General features: G+C 41.7%; 1 protein-coding gene across 6 annotated transcripts in view; it reads right to left on the bottom strand.

Annotated features, from left to right (window-relative positions):
* The window catches only part of FARP2 (FERM, ARH/RhoGEF and pleckstrin domain protein 2), a 74,847-nt gene that overhangs the window by 4,973 nt on the left and 53,552 nt on the right, over positions 1–16,322 (bottom strand). Inside the window, exons 14-26 of one of the 6 annotated variants that reach the window (XR_014695995.1) lie at positions 12,478–12,656; positions 11,790–11,879; positions 10,380–10,513; positions 9,526–9,607; positions 8,575–8,812; positions 7,654–7,784; positions 6,783–6,851; positions 6,358–6,447; positions 5,565–5,647; positions 3,810–3,928; positions 2,925–3,088; positions 1,679–1,818; positions 647–754 (exon numbers count right to left, since the gene is read on the bottom strand). Coding sequence is in view for 4 of the 6 variants with exons in the window: in XM_084529743.1 (XP_084385869.1) it covers positions 647–754; positions 2,925–3,088; positions 3,810–3,928; positions 5,565–5,647; positions 6,358–6,447; positions 6,783–6,851; positions 7,654–7,784; positions 8,575–8,812; positions 9,526–9,607; positions 10,380–10,513; positions 11,790–11,879; positions 12,478–12,656 (1,487 nt within the window). In the remaining 2 variants the exon portion in view is untranslated. The remainder of the gene's footprint in view (positions 1–646; positions 755–1,678; positions 1,819–2,924; positions 3,089–3,809; positions 3,929–5,564; positions 5,648–6,357; positions 6,448–6,782; positions 6,852–7,653; positions 7,785–8,574; positions 8,813–9,525; positions 9,608–10,379; positions 10,514–11,789; positions 11,880–12,477; positions 12,657–16,322) is intronic. The other 5 variants (XR_014695996.1, XM_084529743.1, XM_084529744.1 and 2 more) reach the window with 5 other exon arrangements.

Here is a 16,322-nt window from a genome sequence, read left to right as displayed (position 1 = left end):
TGTGCTAGGTGGTAAGACTTCCCCCAGCTCCTTGCACTGGATTACAAGAGTTACTTGCTGCTTTTCCCCTGCCCTCCACTGCCTGCTGGGCTCTCCCTTTTCCTCTCCTCAGCAGCTCTCTGGAATCCCAAGCACAGATCTAACTTGAAAGCTAAAATATCCTTCCCAAAAGAAGTACGCCCCCAAGAAGCCAGAAAATATACAGGTTTGGGGATGAGTAAAATGAAAAGGCAGGCATTGCACTGCAGCACAGCTCGTTACAAACACAGGTACTGAATACACCCTGGCAGAGAAATTCCTGATGCCTGCGTAACTGTTAACTGTGCTGCAGCCCCCAGCTGAGAGCAGGTAAGAGATAGAGACTGCCAGAAGGCTGCTAATTCCCTGACCTCCCTTAGTGGAAGCATCGTGAGACCTCTCTCCCCTCAAATATAAAAGGTGAGCACCATTAACACAAACTGAAATCTTGATTACAAGCTGCAAGGAGGGCCTGCAGCCTTACAGAGCCTTGCTTCATTAATTACTACCTAGTCTTTCACTGGTTACTCTCCAAATCACAAGAAGAAGGGCCTGTAGCTGAAAGCAAAGGATCTCCAGGGTCCCTGCACCACCCCAAACACCACCCCTCTCAGCTACGTTGGCTCACCTGGTGCGTTTTGTAGAAGAACAGGCAGAAGTTGGTGAAGACGACCCACAGTTTCTGCCACCCGTTGCTGTTTTTGAACTTCCTCAGCAAGTAGCCGGAGAGCTGGTTCTAGCACAGAACGAAAAAGAAAACTGCCATGAAACCACAGATCCCTGTCTTTGGGAAAAATAAGTCAGCTGATGCAGTTAAAGAGCCTGAGGCTCTCGGATATAACTGTTTCTGCATAAAACAGCACTTGCAGCCATGTTTTAAAAGGCCTCCTGGATATTTCATATGGTAACTGAATGTATCTTCAGATCACCAATTCTAGGAAACAGCCCTGCTCTGTTCACATGCCAGTGACGAGCAAACTAGCAATTTCTCTCCCCTGATATGAAGTTACTTGATGTTGAACTGCTCACTGGATCTCAGCGTCACATCAGGCAGCACATGGCAGAGTGCCACGCAGACTCTGCTGTCCAGCCCCCACTGTCCTCTGCACTCTATGGCCAGGGAAACAGCGATAGCCACAAGGGCATTCATCCCTTTAGTCCCTTTTTTTTTTCATGCAAAAAAAATAAGTACAAGACACTGCGTGAGAAAGAAAATAAAGCAGCAGAGGAAACAAAGGCTGGTGATGGAAGCCAGAGCTGTGGACAGGAACGCAGCAGCTAGCTAAGCCAAGCCCCACGTGAAAAGCAGGCTGCAGGGAAGTGCTGTGCTAGTTAAATGTTGCCATCCTGGAGGCAGTCACCCAACATTTGGGCAGGGGGGTAAGGAAACCTACAGCATGGAATGAAAGCAAATGGATTTTAAAATTAGAGAAAGACAGCACACAGCAGAATTACACAGAGAACCACTCTGGGAAGCAGAAATAGAAGGAAATCCTGTACCAATGAGGCAACATTGCAACTCCTCTGCTGGATAACTGGGGCATCCTCGTGCTAGCACAACACACGGGTTCACTAAGCAATTATGGAGAGAGACGTTGCACATTTTACTTGGCATCCCATGGCTCCTCCCACCAGCACAGAACTTGAGAGGCATTTTTACCTGGATCATGCACAGGTAATCAGACAGGGATAGGCTCTGGTTCCGGTACCAACAAACATGGGTGATTGTGTTGGGCCGTTGGGCCTGGCCCAGCAAATAGCGAGGAGGAAGCTCTGGAGAAACAGCAAGAGAGCAGAAAACTGAGCAGAGAAAAGGGGGAGAGAAAGAGAAAAACAGACCATTAGGATAAGAAAAGTGATGCCTGTTAAAGGAAAATGGATCGTGGAAAAAAAATGATGGTGTTAGAACACAAAACAGAACGATGTGAGAGGATGCTGCAGGAATTCACAGGTTTAATCCCAGAGCCTGTGGGGGCAGGTATTGTTATAGGGATACAGAACAGTGAGAAGGTGCTTCTCCCAAGGGTGTCATCAAGGAAAGGAAGGCTTCTTCCCTCCAATAGAAACCACCGCCTTTGCTGGCTGTAATGCCCAACTTCTGGACCCTAAGCCTGTCATCCATAGGAGCTCCTTTACTGAGCTCCTAGTACATACACACACCATGGAAACGCAAAAGCCTCACTGCCCAACTTAAATACTTCCACTAAACAAAAAAATACCTTAACTGCAGGGCAAGGAAAGTACAAAATACACAATACATTGTCTTATTGCTGTTTGGCTAGTGAGTAACCTCCTTTTTCTCTTCTTGGTACTTAGGGTATCTCCCACTTCTGGAAATCTTCCAAGTATGGCAGCCTCCAGGAAGGTTTCCTAGCCAATTAAACCCGCTGATCTGCCTCCTAATGTTAAACTGAGATGCCAGTGCAAGCAGCACGCAGAACAGACATCTGTCTCAAAACGTGCAGGACTCAGAAACAAAACGTGCCATCAGTGCTGCCCCAAGCCACGCCAAGGGTCAGACCCAGCAGAACAGCAGCGCAGCAAACACATAATAAAGCTCTGTTCAGCCTAACCCAATACCGGTCTAAACTCCCCCTGCAAGGCTCATTAAACCCAAATGAATCATTCAGGCCTCGGATATTGTGGTTTCCTATGAAATTTCCCTCCTTCAGCACATTTTCTGAAACAAAGGCCTGCTGCAGGGACAGCGCGGTGCACGTGCTTGGCGGACACGCAGACATGCACGAAGGTGAGCAGACATGCAGCGGCCTTCCCATCGCCCATGCTCTCCCGCAGACAGCAGAAGTGCTTCAATGGCAAAATGGAGCATGTAGTGGAGGATGAGCAGAGGCTGAGCGAGCCAAGACGGACAGAGGAAGACGTGAGAGCTGTGCCCTGCGGGGTACCTCAACAGCCACACTGTGGTCAGTCATGGAGACGCTGGTGTTGCGGTACCAGCACACGTGCATGGTTGTGTTGGCACGGTGGTGGCTCTGCCTGTCCAAGGAGCTACGAGAAGAGTGTATGTCATCTTCGGACTCCTGTTCTAGAGAGACCTCATCAGAGGATCCTGGGGGAGGAGAATTCAGCAGCGGTTTAAGAAAACTGTGCAATACAAAGAGCAAGAGGAACAGGGATTCCTGTAAAAAAAACAACTGTCTTTCCTCTTGCAATGGCCCATTTTTAAAACGCATCAACCTGAATGTTACACAACTCCTAAAAGTCACTCTGAGCAGATAATTTTGGCTTTCATTGCTCAGCTCTGCTTGGGGCAGTTGATTCAATGTTCTAGGGCAAGGGAGGAAAGATAAAAAAGCAACGAACAAAAAACCCACACTTCACCTTCAGCTGATCCTTAGTGAGGAACAGAAAGTGCTCTAGGAAGGGATACTACAAATTTCACCACATCCATGACACCAGAGATATGCACAAATAATGCTGGGCTATAAAACAAGTTGTTGAACTCCAAAGACAGCACTGAATTTAAGGACAAGAAAACACAACCTGGTTAAATGGAGAAAGTATCTATAGAAGAGATGAATAAGGACCTTATAAAATTAACAATTCTGCAGCTGGAGCATCTCTGCTGCAATTAGAGCTACCAGCAACATCAGTCAAGGAAGACAAGCGTATTTACTTGTCATATTTACTAAGACATAACAAGAGTACAAGAGCTCTCCAATACCATATGAACAATAAAATATTCCATTTATGTCATCAAATTTACAATAGGAAAAATGAGAAGGACTCAATGTCTGACACGTTTCAAGAAGGCAAGAAACATCACTTACTGTTGGAGCGATTGCATACGGAGTTGTCCAGAAGCATATCAGATTTCTCAGTAGATTTCTTGGCCATTTCAATTGCCATGTTCAGGTCTTCCATCCACTTTCCCATCTCCAAGCGGGTGCTGCAAGACAAACAGTGTGAATGGTGACCACCTCAGCCTGGAGCCATGGCGAAGTGCAAGATTTCTAAACAAAGGCAAAAGTCACTGTCCAATGAGCACTCCCTTTCCATTAAAATAAAATCACAAAATTCCTCCAAAACACCAACTTTTCAGACAGGAAGCTGACTTCACATAGCGTTCACCACTACCTTCAAGCCTTGAAACAAGATTAAAATAACCATTTTAAAACTTGGGCTTCACAAGAAAGAGAATGAATAGGCAGCCAAAGGGCCATATAATATCCCCATGCAGACCTGCCAGAATAATTTCAATAATAGCTATTGTTCAAGACAAGGTTATTACCCAGCAGAGAAGCCTATGAATTTGACTTTTAGTGCTCCAATTCTGTACTTTAGCATACCCAACTCCTTTTAGGAGACAAAGCCTTCTAAAGCTGATCCTGAGAGAACAGGTGTAGTAGATATCTTAAAGTACCTTTCAGATAAAAAGGCAAAAAAAGTACAATATTGAAGAATATCGCTGAAATACAAGTATGTATGGTGTTTGGATGCCAAACACAAAGTGCTAAACTAAAAAGGCAGTACAGTCTTCGTCAAATATTTTGCATACCTTGTCCTTTACAGCATGAATTGGTCAGGTTAGCAAAAACATCAATAAAACTCATACATCAGCATACCAAGATGAATTACGCTATCTTCAGATGGATTTACTTGTGGTCAAGCAGAGCAACTTGCCTGATTGACAGCTGAATTTAAGTCTAGTGTGTTATCTTATGTATTCCATTGTGAGCATTAACAAAACCATTGCACATAAGCAAAGCCTAATTCTACACATTGCACCTCTAAATGTGCTACCGGTCCTCCTTGCCCATCTTTTTTTTTTTTTACCATTCAAAACACACCAGTGTGAGTTACTGCAGAGACAGTTTTGGTGCAAAGGCAGTTTGGCATATTCTCTCCCTTACATGATGAGAATCCTGAGTGCTGCCAACCAAATCCTGTCATTTCTGAGCATTCCCACACTTGGGAACTAGCACCAGCTGATGCAGAAACTGCTTCCCACAGAGACTGCTGGGTCCCAGTGGTGCTGCTCTCATCCTCCCCACCTCAGGCTTTTCTTGAGCTGTTGTAGCTGCACCTGCCTGATGCAGTAATTCCTCACACCAAGCTTGCTGCATAAGTGACACTGACAAGAGATCAGCTCTCTCTCTCCAAGCAAGCCTTTACTTTTCTTCTCATCTCCCAGCTCCCTCTCCTCCTTGCATCAATTTGCATGTTCTGGATTTTAATTCTTTTTGGTATTCTAAAATATTTGTATGCTCACATTTCAGTTTGCCTTCTGCTTTACAGCAGTTGTTTAGAGGATGCCACTGGCAACTCAGCTAACTAGAAAACAACGCAATAGCACCATTATTGCTGCTGCTGTGTTTAATAATACACCGTTCTTTTAGATAAACTACTCCTTCCTAAAGCACAGTATTGATAAAGGAATTGTGAGGTGTCATGAATTTGTTCTGAAGTTATGTTTTCCAAAGGACACAAGAAACATTCCCATCTCTACACCGAATCATCAAACAATAACTCTTTGGAGAAGGTATCTCTCAAACCTACATGCAGTTGAGGAAAATAAATGTTACCTTGCTGCCACTACTATGGTTTTTTGTGCTGAATAGATTGTGAAGCAGTGTGGGACAGCCCATTCATTCTCACTCTCCTCCACCTGCAGAAAAAGAAAAGGCTTTTCTCATCACTGTTCAGTGATCGGTAAAGACTAAAAATTCTTCCCTTTGGCTGGCTAGGAATTTGAGTCACAGTATGACTAAAACTCAGTTGCAGGAAATGCAAAAACAGCTGCTCTTTTATGACTATCACCTACTTTAAGTCTGGTTTTGCTCTCTATAAAAATCTTTATGGTGTGTTTCTACTGCCATATCTCTAGCTGCACAGCACGACATTCAACAGGGTGAAGAAAGGAGGATTCTGAGCAGGATTCAGCTTACTACTTACCGGTGGGTCAAGCACTATCAGCTGCATATCAAACACAAAAAGAACAATCCCATTAGAATATGGGGGGCAGGGACACAAGAGGATCGATTTTTTGCCTAAGTATGTACACAGCAAAAAAGAGAAAAAAAATCCATATTCCCAGATAAGCTTCTCGGTGCGGCATGAAAATTAATGGTCAAACGTGCTCCAGCTACTTTGCTAATGAGATAGAAGGAATAAATTTATCCATGTATATGAATCTTTGTTTAGCACATAGGCTGAGGCACATGAAGGTCCAGCTCACGACCAGCAGTACCACAGCTGCTCCCACTAGCCTGAAAGGTGTTTTCTGTTTCAGCCCTCACATCCCTGAAGCAATGCCTCAACCTGACTTAAAGCATCCCAGTGCATAAGAAAATGACTTTGCAATTTCACACTACTTACCAACATCCCATGCAGAGGAAGATGTCCATGAATTTTGAATTGATTTGTCCCTGTAACCCCTTTGCTTGTGTACAGTAACATATCTGAGAACTGAAAAACAGAGGAAGAATACAATCAATATTCTGCAAACAGCAGGTTGTAACAAGTATTTTTGACATTTTAGAAATCTGTTGTTTAAACATTATAGACACAGGGAAAACCACCATTTCATCACCACTTTGGCCTGCTTTCCTTAAAACAATACTATTGTTTATTTAGAGAGCACAGAGAGCACAATCACAGTCACCCTCTATAAAAAAACCTTCAGAATAAAATTTTAGCTATGATTACTTATTTTCATCATAAACACACAAGAACACACTTTCCACAACAGCTTTATCTTGAAGACCTTGAGCAGTCTGCAGTAAAGCAAAAGTAGTACCCACCAGAAAGAACATCCGCTGCTGTAAACCCTTCTTTGTGAGCTTGTACAGGCAACCTTCGCGGATAAATTCCTGCAGAAGAAAAGTAAAAGTAAGGCAAAGCTTTATCTTTCCCAAACACAGAATTTTTATGGTTCTTTGTTTTCATCCCGGAGTGTACAGATGTTGATTGGTAGCCAGCAATGATCCCGAACAGATTTGTTAAACGCCAAACATCATTCCTTCTGTTTGGTAACATGAATCAGCTCCTTGCTGCAGCCAGCATTTAAATCAGTGAAGCAAGAGAAGGAAATCGAGCAGAGTTCCTGTTGGATTTCAGCAGTTCACCTATTACACTTACATCCCATTGCAGTGATTGCCATCACATCCCAGAAGCATAAGCGATGCTCCTGTGCTTATGCTCAGTATATCTAGCAAAAACAAACAAACATAAAAACCAAGCAGGAACTAACCAAGCTCCCACAAAAACAGTCACCAATGCGGCTTTGTCCAGTGATGCTCCTCTCACCACTGCTGTTGCCATGTGGTCTCAGTCCGCAAAGAGAGACTGCATCAGACACACATAAGCAGAGTTGGCAGTGGACTTGTATCGAGTACATGACACACTGCTTCCCAGCCAAACACAGAGTGCCACATCCCAGCACACCCAGTTTCTGCCATATCGGAAACATGAAACTGTCGCCAGAGTAAGCAGAAGCATTTTTATCTATTTCCCTATGGTATCACCAAGGGCTAAATGTGACCTGCTATGAAGACAATTATTATACGAAGCCTTCACAGGCATTCTGGTATAGAGGTGGTTACAGTAAATACATTGTGGAAATGGATTCCTTGGCAGTAAAAACAACAAAGGAAACTAAGTGAAGTTACTTACCCTCCCAGGTGCCGTGAGATTATCTATACCAATCAAGTCGTGCTGTAGCTCTGTCAGTTTCTGGAAATTCTCCAAGCGGATAAGACTGTGCTGTAGCTGAGAGGTCATCTCTGTGACTTCCTTCAGTGCATCTGTAGGGAAAATGGCACCAAATGGATCAGAATAGAGGAGACAAACTCAGGCCACAAATTTTAACACTGGAAAAATGAATCTGAAATCAATAGCCAGATTTATTCTTAAGTAACATTTCATAGCTACATAGGGACAAAACAGAGATTAATTAGCAACTGCGAAGTGCTTCCTATGCTTCTGGAGATTATTTGGTATATGAGACTTAGCACAACTAAAAAGTAATTGCCATATAGCCAAAAGTCAATTCCAAAATTAAGAATAACTATTTCTGCCAAAGATTACTTTATAAAAAATAAAATGAAATCTGCAAGTGAAACAGTTTCTTTGAAAGTTCTCTTTTGCATTTTCCAAACTAACAGTTAAGGTAATTTTCTATCTGTTGCAGAAAACTTCAGAGCCCTGCACCAGAGCACAGCAGGAGACTGGCAAAGCCTCCTACTCAAAAATTTTAAAGAAGAACAAAATTAATTTTTAAACATAGCCTGAACATGTTTTGAACTAAGCTGCCTTCTGACAGTTTTCTGCTTGATGTATTCTACTTTTTTCTCAGATATTTAAATTAGAGAATTCACTTAGGAGTTGCGTTTTCAACAACCTAAATCAAAACTTCTGTATATTTCTCATAGTCACATATGAGAATAAGAGATCCTGAATGGAGAAAAGGATAGTTTACATTGAGTGTGCAGATAGAAGTAATGCTTACTGTCTTCTGCAGGGTACCTGCAAAATTTGGTATGTACAGGGGAATGGGATTGTGCCTAGCACATATACAGCTGAGTGCTCACTCACTCCGGCAGTCTGCAAAGTCCCGATGCTCCGCTGTGTAGTGCTTGCAAAGTCTCCCCAAGATCAGCTTGTAGTGCATTAGTCTCTGGATTGGTTTGAGCAGAAAAGTGTTGAGTGGCAGATAGCAAACTTTCTGCAGCTCAAACTCCTTATAAACCATTTCCAGCTTCTTTAGGCGTTTAGTTGCTTTCTCCAGTTCTGTCAGGACCTCATCATGCTTCTGCAAGTAACTTGTAAACTCCTGTTGAATCATAAAAAATTACTCAGATTAAAGGAAAACAGTCTTCTCCAGACTTCACAGTAAATAAGAAACAACTTTTCCCCTCTTTACTTTTGTCTCAGACCATGACTTCGTAATCCAAGACTGCATACACTGTCATAAATACTGACAAAAACCAGCATTGACTACATTATATGTTTTAACCACTTTGTTAAAAAAGCAGTATTAAAATTAATATTTGCTTGATTGTCAACTGTTTGCTATGTATGTCAGCTGGGCTGATGTTTGCCTTTTATGAAAACTGCCGGTACTATCACTAGTTAATGCTTTTCCATTCCAAGACAATTATTGTTGATTACTGACTTCTTTCAAGTTAGGACAGGCAGAAGTGAGCTGAGGAATAATCGTTCCTCTACTGCAACACAAATGTGACTGTCCCACAAAGGTCCTCTAGGTCCTCCTAGTGAAGCTAATTTAACAATCTTTCCTTGTCTTACACTGAGTAGCCAAAAAAACATATAGCCTTTCCTCAAGGTAAAATTAGGTGGTCAAATAAGCAGCAGTTGTATAAATCCTTGTTGTAAATATTATGTTTTATTTTTATTTAGCATCGTTAATTGTTTGCAAGTCATTTCAAGTTAAGTTAAAATCCTAAACCTTGAAGTATCATCCTTGACAACAGGACAAAAATGAATCAACAATGCTGAGATTCCATTATTTAAATCCTTAGCTACCTTTAGAGTACGCATATTCCTGAGCATGACATCTCCAATGCGTTGATAATCTCCTTTCATGTGAGCATTGGTTTTTCCTTCCCTGAAATGTACGCAAAAAGATGAATTAAGAAGATGCAGCCCATGAGAGAGGAAGACATTTCCATTTCCTCCCTCCAATCCACCCTTTACTTCAAGACAGAATCTTTAAGAAAGGCTTCCCAGGTATCTGCGTATTTAAGAACTACTTTTGTAAAATTAAGGGAAGCAGTACTAACATTAATCCTTCCTCTACCCATTTGTAGCTGCATTTCCTTTCCCTGCATTTCTTAGCATTTCCATTTCACTGCTTGGTTTGAAAATTTGGTACAGTAAATGTGGAAGCAACATGTAGTAACAAAAACAAATTTTGAATGGAAATTAGATTCTTTATATATTACGTCTCAGGCCAGGAGAAGGTAATACATAGATTAAAGGATGGTCTTTAAAGTAAATTGTGCGGCAAGATTGAACTCTAATTATAAAAAGTATTTTCCAGATTTTCACCAGAGATTCATTAACTGGAAGACATTGAAAAAGCTCACATATTATCTTTTTGACTTTGTGTTCCTTCTCTTTTCTAAGGCTAGAGAAATAACAAGAAGTTATATTACAAAAACCTTGGTCTGGCACACAACTCATATGAATACAGGATAGCACCGACAAGACAGTGCTTGGAAATTTTACTTATTATTTTTTAATTATAATGGATTAAAATATTTTCACTGAGTCTAAGTAGAAATACCAATCAAAATACAGACAAAGTACATTTTTGATGTGAGGACATAAAAGGTTCTCTCTGACTGTTGACCATGCACTGCACTATTAATGCTTACCAGAGCGATAACCTTTGCTCAATTTCTTTCAGAAACCCTCGATGAAACTCATAAATTGGGTCTATGTTAGAGAAGAGTAATGTCATCAGGCCTTCTGGCATAGCATTCTCCTTGATGACTGCACTGCGAAACCACTGCAGGAAGAATCATAAATTACATTTTTTTTCTCTGTTTAAGAAACGTACTCTGTTTAAGGAGTTTATCACCAGCATAAACATTTCTGCTTCTGCAGGGATGGGGGAAGGAGAAAGTGTATGAACAAGGAAACAGCAGAAAGGAAGAAGAAACATTCAGGGAAGATCTGAGAAAGATGAAAAGATGTTATTCCTTTCCTTGCCAAACATTACAAATATGAGGCTTGTTGTTGTTTCCAGGCATAAGCATGTTTCTTAATGCAACGATGAAATGGTTGGTAATGACTCTGAGGCACAGCGAATTACAGAGTAACTGCCACAGATGATGTTTTAGGTCTGCTTTTACTTCAAGGCAGAACCACAGCTCTTTCATAAAACTTGTAGCCATGTACAAGTTATTTAGCAGCTCAAGCTGTGTGTCACATATGGCCCTTTATTTTAAATCACTTTTAGTTCCCAGCTTTCTGTCAGGGATGGGAACATGACAGAAATCCTCTGAGGTACCGTATGTTCCCAAGCCTTTTAGGAAAGTTCTGGGAAGTCTGTAGGAGGAACCTCAGTGAGATGATGCTCACTGAATTCTCACAAAACACAACTGACGATGTATGGTACAAAGAGCACAAACTTCTCTTTGATGAAATTAAAGCAATCATTTGTAGAAACACAGCAGCCACATCATGTTCAAGTCTGGAATAAGTAGAGAAATAGCTCTTAAAGAGTTGGAAACAAAGCTGTCATCCAACTCAGTCAGCTACTCTGGTCTTTCTCGCCTCCTTAAAATGAGGAGGGGTAAAAAAAATAAAAATAATAATAATAATAATAATTAAGGACTAAACCTCTCAAAACTCCATGGATCCTTAATACTCTTTGAAATTGTCATCTACTCTCAAAATATTAAGTTTCACAAGGAATCCCAAGGTGATGACAGCTAGATTATAAGCAGAGCTGACAGCAACAGCAATCAGTGAAGCTGAATACACAACATTTTTAGGCTATCCTGATGTACCCCGTGTTCAGAATTTTCTAAGAGAGATTTTGCCTAAACCACAGAAATTATAAGATGTAGCTATTCGAGCTAATGACAAAGAAGTCTAAAGACGATATCTGCTCTCCCACACAAGGGCCTATATAACAAGGAAGGTAAGAGCTACATGGCTCAAGGATCACGTTTTATTGGAAGACCTTCTTCTGCTATCTGGAAGAAATTCCAAATTCTTCCAAATTAATTATTACAAATCTTAAGAAAAAAGCATTAAAGAGAGCTAAAACCACTTACCACTGTAATAACTTCCAGGTCCTTTAAATATGTCCGTTCTGTAGCAAGAATCTCTTTCGCTATGAAGTATGCCTTGTCAGTTGGATAGCGCTGAAAGAATACAAAACGATCAACAGATATTGTGATGTGTGTGAACAGATATTGTAATACTGTGTGATTCTGTACTGTGTTGAGAATTATCTTGAACATTTCACTTCTTCTCAAGTGTCCTTTCAAATAGTTTCAGCACAAGGATGAACCCTTTTTACATTCTACCATAACACAGTTACAGCCCAAAATGTACCAAGTACACTGTTTTATACTAAATATGCATCAACTGTTTCCCAAAAATAGCTCATCTTGGCAAGCAGCATCTCATTTCCATTCCAAGGTAGAAAAGACAGGTTGTGAGAAGAGCTTCCTGCTGCTCTGGAGCCCTCTGCAGTGAGCTCCTGCTAAAACACCAGAAGGTCATCCCAGCAACCAAAACAGAATCCACCAATACCAACAAGGCAGGGGGAGATTCCTGCCCTAACAATGAGGCTTGATTAAATCTTCAGCACTGAAGTTTTTAACATTAATAACCAAACACATTCATTTTCAAAAAAAAAAAAATGCAATCAACATTCAGTGACCCGAAAGCATAACTCCTCACCTGAAATGATCATTTCACTCATTAAGTAAATTCTCTGGAGCGTCATTATCTCACCTTACGTTTCATTTCGTCATCCTCTTCTATCCTGGCACCGCCAGCGTCACTGAGGACCGGACTCAGAAGAGGAGATGAACCCTGGCCAGCTGCATTCAAATTCACCTGAAACACTGTGTTCAAGCCCAGGGGACTCTTCAGCACAAGTGAGGAGAGCTGAGAATGGTCCACTGGGAGGCCTAGAGGGGAAGAGAATGAGAAGATGGAGCGGAAAAAGAGAAAAATATTTTTGAAGATACTATGTCTAAGACAATTACCCACTGTTAGCGTAAACCATAATTGCTATTTCAGAACATATATATGTGTATATATATATATATATATATATATGTATATATAAAAGGAACATACATCCAAATACTTAAGCATGTTTTTCAACGTAAACAGAGTTTTCTGCACAAACCAGCTGTTATGTGGCTGTGCAGTATGGACAGATGCCTTCAGAACTACATTTAGTGATACGGATAAATTGCTTACAGTCTAGGAAGAAGTGCTCAAATCCCACTGGATTTTGTTGCATAACAGGGTTCACAACATAGGATTATACTGCAAGTAGCAAGAACACACCTTTTAATTCTTCCTTTTCTAAAATAAGAATTACTTTTGACCCCAGCGAAATCTAGGCTAAATCCTTGTGCTATGTCCCACTCCAGAAAAAATCCAGAAGACAAAGCTAGTAAGAAATACATTCTGAATTCAGGGAATCTCCAACACTGTATTCATGGGAGAGGAAAACAATTGTAGACCAAAAGGGACCACATGATAGATTTCATGCATGGCTCTTCTGCCACGTGTACAAATGGAATAATCCACTGATCTCAGGAAACCAAATTTGCAGCACTACAAAAGATGAGCATTTTAACTGGATGGATACAACCCTGTACACAGCAAAGCATGTCTGAAAGCGGAGCAGCGTGTGCTGCTTTGCTCTGGATTGGTAATTTTATTATTTTTTATTTTGTATTTGTGGACCCATTAAAGATTTCCAATACTTAAATAAACCACCACTACTGTGAATTTAAAGCCCATTACTAGCAGGTAGCTGCTGTCCTCCATTTTGCAGACTTCCTAGACACAACATGCAGACCCCCGTGGGGCCCTGCAGTGAGCACGACTGTTCAAAACCTGCTTTTTAGGACCAAATGAAGGCAACGGATACTCCAATTATTCACACTAGAGCCATGACATTCCTACCTAAATTACCTTTCCCCCCCCCCCCATGATAAACAGCCAAGCTTCATTAGATCAGACAACTAAGCAGGCACTCAGCACTTCGGTATCTCTCACTTCTACTGCACTGTTCAAACATTCAGTCACTCTTGCAACACTCCCTGGCGTTATTTTTTGCATTCCATGCAGAAAGGAAGGGCTAAATCACCTGACCAAAGGCCAACAGAAAACAGACAGCAAAGCCAAAAATGTGAGCTGCACTATCAGCCCTGAGCCTCGAGCTGTACCTCCCCAGGCATCAGCCTGAGCAGTTCCCACAGACATTTCCGAAATTTCCTTCAGTTTGGATTTTCTTGTCCTTACAACTGCTAACTCCTGTCCCCCAGGGAATTCACGCAGAGAGCAGGTTGACATCTCCTACACCTTCCTTCCGTATTATCACTCCCACTGCAGATTCAACTTCGCACGACTTCTGCATGAGACCTCTGTATTAACCCTCCCATTGGTTTCACTAGTCGTCCTCTTCCCGTTGCCAAACCACTTAAAAATCGCCTCAAAAAAATCTTTTCAGACACGCACACCCCACGGCACACGTGCTGGGGGAGAAGTATGAGCTTTCTCGCTCCCAGCGGGCAGGAGCCAGCTGCTGCTCTTTGGCTCAGGAAGCAAAACCACTTAAATGCGCAGTTGCAGCATGACAGTGACGAGGAAGCTGAAGTGCGTAATTTTCACATTGACAAATGCAGGAAGCTAAACAGTGCTGCGCTCGGTCACCTGGAAGAGATTCAGCTGATTAAGGCTGCGGAGTTAACTATTAATACACTAGCCAAGCAAAGGCATTCTGGAGCGCACGTTGCTCCTGCCCGTGCATTTCCTTCATTCCAGCTACTTTTAATGTTAACACCGGGAAGCGACAACGTCTGATATTTGTTTCACCCACGCGGGGCCAAGAGGCTGTTGGAAGGCTGCTTTTCCATGTCACGGACAGTGAAACAGCTTCAGAACGAAAAGGTAACCAGTGCTAGAGGCTCTTTAAATTCCTGGAGTTTAACACCATGTGGCCACACGTTCCAGAAGCTTTCATATTAGTTACTTCTGGGTAGACAGCCCCACTGTCCAGGCACGCAGGGAGCAGAGGGATGATTTACCACAGACACTCCACCGCCCATCTCCGTCAAACCATCTGGTTTTCACTTTATTACTCCGTCAGGAGAAGACGGCCATTAAATCTATTTAAAACACTCATTAGCTCATTTGTATCCGACACGGAGATCCCTGTCCCTTGCAGACAGAGTAAAAGGAGAAGCCCAAAGCAAGGGCCACATTGCTGGATGTGAAGGCAGCGCTCCCTCACCCAGCACTGGCACCGGGGCCTTCTCTGTGGCAGCTGCCCGGAACATGGCCGCCGGCCCCTGCCCACTCACGGCCTCGGCTCGCTCCCCGAGGATGACAAAGCACCAAAGGCAAATTCTGCAAAAGGGACATTCCTTGGTTAACATGACATCCAAAGTTTGGCTTTTCTAGGAAAGGCTGCAGAACATCATGCAAAGCCGGGATGTTTTTTTAATTATTGCTATGTTTGGGGATTTTGTTTGCTTGCTTTTTTCACTGCTTTCAGCAGGCATTGAACACAGTAAACTCCTTGTGAGGTGGGACAACACAGGTGGGAAGGTGACGGTGTGGGAACGCATCCCCAGACAGCACGACCCGCAGCAGCAAGGTGGGCAGGAGTCTGCTCGCAGCGGGGCCGCCCAGGTGTGTTCTGCACCAAGCAGACACCACTTCTCTACAGTCAGCACCCAGGGCGAAGGTCTGAAATCAGGGAGCCCTGCCGTGAGCAGGAACATGTTTCTGAGCAATGATGTGGGTATTTCCCTACGTAAAGCAGACCCTCAAACACATGACTGCATTCTGTGCTTGACAAAGTTTTGCTTTCACATCACATAAAAACATCAAGACATGGGAGTTCAATGTGATATTCCACATTCTCTAAATAAAATATTTAAGAACATGAATACTTTCTTAGTTAATTATGCTATATAGTTAAAACTAAATATCCTTAGACAAACAAAACCAGGGTTTCATAACAAAGACCAGCATGAATGTAATTAAAAATAAATAAATAAATCACATCTAACAGTAAAACATTCCATAAGCACTGGTTTTGATGAGCACAGCCCTGCACCTCAGTGAGAATGCCAGCCTTATCTTTCGCTGCTACTGCATAATATTGTCATTTTTTTTAATTATTGTTTACATTGCCTTCTTTTGTCCAGCTAAAAAATATGAAAGCCTCCATCTAATATACAAGCCTATGACTCAATATAAACATTTTTCTATTCTACTTTTTTTTTTTTTTACTGATCTTCAGTATATATGGATGTGAAGATTCAAATTAAAATTTGAAATAGAAAAACTTTTAGAGTATTATATGAAACCAGTCAGAGAAAGTATATTATTGGATTATTTTAGGTCTATTTTTAAAAAAACAAACAAATCAAACTTTAGGCCAGCTGCTATAACCATTACCTTACCTTGTATTTTCATCAAGAGTACTTGAATCACATCTCTCTCACAGCATTATTAAAGTTAGCACGCATTTGTTTTTTATGTTTGTTTCTTTTTTTTCCTGTAGTTGCATCTATTTAAATTCGTGCCCTATATCCAAAATCCAT

The sequence above is a fragment of the Aythya ferina genome (genome assembly GCF_964211825.1).
Source record: "Aythya ferina genome assembly, chromosome: 9".
Lineage (NCBI taxonomy): Eukaryota > Metazoa > Chordata > Aves > Anseriformes > Anatidae > Aythya > Aythya ferina.
This window is presented reverse-complemented; position numbering and strand designations above follow the sequence as displayed.